Raw genomic sequence first — 5,196 nt, 5'->3', positions numbered from 1 at the left:
GAAGCTCGCACTTTCAGGTAGGTCACTGTGGATCCCAAACTCCTCCTCCTACTCTCTGGAAGCTCATCTCACTCACGAATGAGGAATTCAATTCAATGACTCGAGAAAGATTCGCTCATCACTCTCAAAAGAATATCACAAGCCCTGCTATAAGTACCATATGCTTGCCCCTCATGTAGATCACCAATAATGTAAGTTTGCTCGGCTTAAAATCACGTATGGCTTTTTCGGCATGCAATGAAGGCTTTTAGACTAAGGAGGGAAATATCGGAATGGAATTGTTTCATCTTTTCGTTAGCACTTCATATTCTCTTTTTGGCTCTTACTTTGCCGACTCTTTGAGTCATTTTCTTTTCCCTTAGGTGGATTAGAGAGACTTGACATCACTCTTTCTTTGTCATGCTATTCATACTTTCCTTCTTTTGTTATCTCCATGCTTTGAACTTTTGCTTTCTTTTGCATCTTTTCAACCCTTTCATATTATTCACTTTCTTTTTGTGTTTTTCTTTTGTTCTTCCTTTATTTTTATTTGCCTTTCCTCTTGGTCATTTCTTTTCTCTTTTTTTTTTTTCCTTGAGACCATCTTTAAACTCCTCGTCTCTTACCCAAACTTATGTTTTTGCCATTTGAATCATATGAGTGCTAAAGAAAGTTCGGGTGCCAAGAGAGAGTCGCTATAAAATGGGTAAAGGCTTGTAATGTGGTTATCGAATAAAAAGGCTTTTGGCTAAAAAGGGTTTACTAAGCATGATATCATTGGTGGGCCATGGAAGGTTTCAAAATGGGTCAAGGAAAGCCTACAATCACTTCTCAAGCCAGGCTAACTTAGAATTTCGCCTAGAAACACATTCGGGGAAAGTTCTAGACCACTCGCATGGGTACTTGGACTTGTAACAAAATACCTCACCTCTCACACAACTGGATTGATAAAGAGAATAGAGTCGAGGGCCCACAACAACCGCATTCAAGATTGAAAATCGCTAATGGTTCAACTAAACCACCCGATGATTGCCTAAGCCAATACAAGAGTCACAAGGTCACTATCTAGGGTTATTTCTTTACAAAAACTTATTTTTAACCAAAAGCGCGTTGTTAAGTATGTTGGTACCAAGTGAAGCATGCTTGACCCTTATTTATTTATTAATACTACTTGTTTCTACCTAATCATCAAAAACTGACTCGATCCCTTAAGAAGGTTGTCACGCCATCCATCGTTGGGAAGAGTCACCCGGTTCACACAAAACCCACCTTTGGAAAGAACCGTAGCATTGAGAAAACCAAAGGCTTATTGTTCACTAAAACATAAAAAGAAGCTAACAAATTAAAAAGAGGCTATTAAATTAACTAAGAAGCTATACTATTAAGAAAACAAAATGAAGAAGCTATGAAATAAACTACTGAAAGTAAGGCAAATAAATATACAAACCGAGAGGAATAGAATATATACAAGAGGGATGAATATATACATAATGAGGGTGAAAATAAAAATAAAAGAAAAAGAGTATTAAAGTTATTACAGGCCCAAAAGTAATCAAATGTCATCACATTCATTCAAAATGAACCAAAATAGACCACCCCAGAATAAGAACAAGCATTGTCCTCAATGCTTGGCAAAATCAAAACAAAAGAGGATAGAGAGTAAAGAAAACTCCCTATGTGGTCTCAGGGTGACTGGCAGCATCATCACCCTCAGTCTCCTCCAACTGTATCTCATCATCACTAGGCTGAGGGACAATAGGGTTGGTGAGTATCTGAAGCATCTCCTCATCAGTGGGGGCAGTGAGATCCGGCTCGTCAGACTGGCCAGCTGGTGCCTCTGCTGATGGTGCTGTTGGGTCAGCTGGTACTGATGGATCTGTCTCCATCAGTAGGTCAAAAGGAAAATCACCTGCTGCTGCTATTTTCTTCACCTCCTTTATCAAACTGTCCACTGCTTTCTTTGAATCCTGGGATTTCCTCATCTTCTTCACCTGCTTGGTCAACTCCTCAATAGCACCCCCGTGAGCCACCAGTGTATCCATAACAGTCTTCTGGTTATCCAGAATCTTCTTCAATGTTTCCTCCACTGACGAAGGGACCTGTGGTGCTGCTGGGGTAGAGGACTGTGCTGCAACAGTACTGGATATGTCAGACAGCTTAGAAATGGTTGTCTGCATCCAGCTATTGAGGCTCGCCAAAGTGTGGGAGACTCGCAGCGCAGTGAGAGGATAAGTGGATGAGGCTTGCACTGGTACTGCAACTGATGGCCTAGAAGATGAAGATGGTGGCATTTCAGCTTTCCCAGTGGAAGGCCCAGCTGCTGTGGAAGGCATGAGAGCTGTAGATGGCTCAGCAGCAGCCTCGGAACCCACCCCTGATGGCTCGTCAGACTGACTGACGGTGGTAGTGACCTTACCCTTGAACTTTGGGTTGTTAGCACCCTGCAGGTGGTACCATGAGAAAGGCTTCTTGGCCTTTACTTTTGTGTCATATGGCCTCGGCTCCACCTTAGCATCATTGAAATACTCTGTGAGGGTGTTTGGATAAGGGTAGGACTTTTCACTTTTTCGGACCGCCAATGTGATGTTGGTCGACATGATGGCACCGATATTGATCGGGTACCCCACCATAATAGAAGCCACCAGAACTGCCCGGGGAAGTTGGAGGTTGTTCTCATTAAAACTCGGATCAATCCGGCTACACACAAAGGTTTTCCACCTTTTAGCTTCAAAATTGAGGGTGGCCCGGAGGGTTGGAGCTCCTGTCGTAATCCATGGTGGTGATGGTCCTTGGGCGGCCAAAATCTCAGCTAGCCAAGGGCGAGCTCACCCAGAACCAACTTCTCTAGGTACTGGACTTCCTCCACTTCTTCGAATCCCACATAAGTGTTCAAAGAGCAGGCGTCGAAGAGGACTTTCAAATTTCTCACCTTTGTCACTTTTGTCCCCTTCTTGATGTGAGCCACATTGGCGTAGAACTCCCTGACCAAGTGCTCATTTGCATCGATGACACTGTGGGTGAACCACTTCCACCCCTTGTGCTCGTGAAATTGTCTAAGGACATTTGGATTGTGAATATCCAAATCCTTCATTAAGAATTGTCACTCAAGTGTGAGCGACCTCTGGGGCCACAATTCCCGATATCTGTTGAAGGTTGTCAAGCTCACGGATTGATCCTCCCATATATCCTTTTTCTTTGACCTCTCAAGGATGCCTCCGCCCACTTGAGTGTCCCCCCTCTACCATCATCCAAGACGTTATCATCATCGACATCAGTAGCTACTGGTGCCGAAGGAGTAGGTGTAGAGAAGGGCTCGGAACCCTGGCTTCCCGCATCAGAACCCCCAGAAGAAATAGATGTAGGTTCGTCGCGCAATTGATAACGCCCAGTGGGTTGGGATGGTTGGGACTGGGCCTCAGGTTGGACCTCCATTGAATGCCCCTCAGAGGCTTCCCTGGATGGGGCATAGGAACTGGATTCTGAGGGCTCTCTGGCCCTTCCTCTCCCGGTGATCGGCTTTTTAGCAATATGCTCCGATTGCACTCGCAGAGGGCGAGTGCCCTTTCCTCTACCTCGGGAGGATTCACCTCTCCCTTTTGATGTATCGCCTCCACCACATGATCTAACCATTGTCTGCAATACAAGGTACATAAGTCAGTTGAGTTCAAAACAATTCAAACATTTGCAGAACAATTGCAGCATAACAGCCATCAAAGGAGACAGTGTGGACCGCACAATTCTGGGTGAGGCCGCAGACTGTCTAGTGCGGGACGCACAATTTTGAGGTGCGGACCGCATAATTGTGAGTGCGGCCGCATATCCTGAAGTGCGGACCGCACAATTTTGAGTGCGGCCGCAAAAGTCCAATCCTGAGATACTGGTTCTCTAAAGTTCAAAAGTGCGGTCACACACATTTTTATACGGCTGCACAATTTCACTGCGGATAGCACAATTTTGAGTGCGGTCCGCACTTTTCAAGCACAATATTTGCCCTAATCAAGTGGTCTGCGGACCACACAAATTTGTGTGCGGTCGCACAATTTGAACATTTACGACAGTAAGGTTAGGGTTCATGCAATTTTTTACAATTTAGATATGGCATGCACAAATTAACATGATTAATGGTCTACCCAGTCCCTACCGAACATATATGAAACTACCCACATGATTTTAAGCACTCATGGCTAACAATTGACATTTTAGGTCTAACAATAACTCTATCACAAAAGAACAAAAACTAAAAGAAATTACAAAAGCTAAAGATGTAATGAATATACCAGTTATGAAGGATGCATGTAAGAATCTACACTGATGAAATGAAGGAAGATTGTGAAATAATTGATCGTGTACTGTGTTTGCTTAGGATTCAAGAACTTAGAGTGGTAAAGTTGTGAATAGTGCCTTGAGGTTTTATTTATAGGTTGACCAAGTCACCCTAAACCTAAGGCGATTGCGGCCGCACAATTTTGAGTGCGGACCGCACTCTTTACTAGGACCTTGAAGCAACTCTACGGTACGCATAAAAGTGAGTGCAGTCGCTGAATTAGTGCGGACCGCATAATTTTGTGTGCGGCCGCAGATTGACTATGAATTTTGACAGGCCAACTTTAGAGAACTTGCAATTTTGGTCTTCCAGTTGTGCGACCGCACACAGAATTGTGCGGCCGCAGAGTGATTTCTACTGCTGCCTTAAGAATTGTGCGGTCTGCACAATTAATGTGTGTTTCGCACTCTTTCAACACTTAGCCAATTTGTTTTTTATGACACAGTCCCTGCAATGCACATCTATTCATGCATACACTTCAAAACTAGTTAGCACAAAACAAAGCCTATCTAATGAGAAAAAAAATAAAACACATATGGGTTGCCTCCCAAGAAGCGCTTGATTTAACATCGCGGCACGACGCAGGTTACCATCAATCACTTGAAATGAACTAACGCCACAACGCGACCATCATCAATTTTGCCAAGATAATGTTTCACCCAGTGACCATTGACTCTAAACACTTCATCATTCTTTTTCTTCAAGTCTAATGCACCAAAGGGTGTCACATGTACAACCTCAAATGGACTACTCCACTTGGATTTCAACTTTCCCGGAAACATCCGCAACCAAGAATTGAACAATAGCACAAGATCACCTTCTTTGAACTCCTTGTTCTGGATGTACTTATCATGGAGGTACTTCATCTTGTCCTTGTATAAGGACGAACTTGA

At 43.7% G+C, this 5,196-nt stretch overlaps 1 protein-coding gene across 1 annotated transcript; it reads right to left on the bottom strand.

The window, feature by feature from the left end:
- Window positions 1-1,652: 1,652 nt before the first annotated feature.
- Window positions 1,653-2,576, bottom strand: LOC138908087 (uncharacterized). The gene has a single exon (XM_070198727.1). It carries the CDS (start codon window positions 2,574-2,576, stop codon window positions 1,653-1,655), a length of 924 nt encoding a protein of 307 aa, XP_070054828.1.
- Window positions 2,577-5,196: the final 2,620 nt, after the last annotated feature.

The sequence above is a fragment of the Nicotiana tomentosiformis genome, chromosome 3, assembly GCF_000390325.3.
Source record: "Nicotiana tomentosiformis chromosome 3, ASM39032v3, whole genome shotgun sequence".
In the NCBI taxonomy this organism is placed as follows: Eukaryota; Viridiplantae; Streptophyta; class Magnoliopsida; order Solanales; family Solanaceae; genus Nicotiana; species Nicotiana tomentosiformis.
This window is presented reverse-complemented; position numbering and strand designations above follow the sequence as displayed.

Bases quoted from the DNA above. Each gene is read 5' to 3' on its own strand.
- LOC138908087 (XM_070198727.1), bottom strand. From the start codon at position 2,576: ATGTCGACCAACATCACATTGGCGGTCCGAAAAAGTGAAAAGTCCTAC.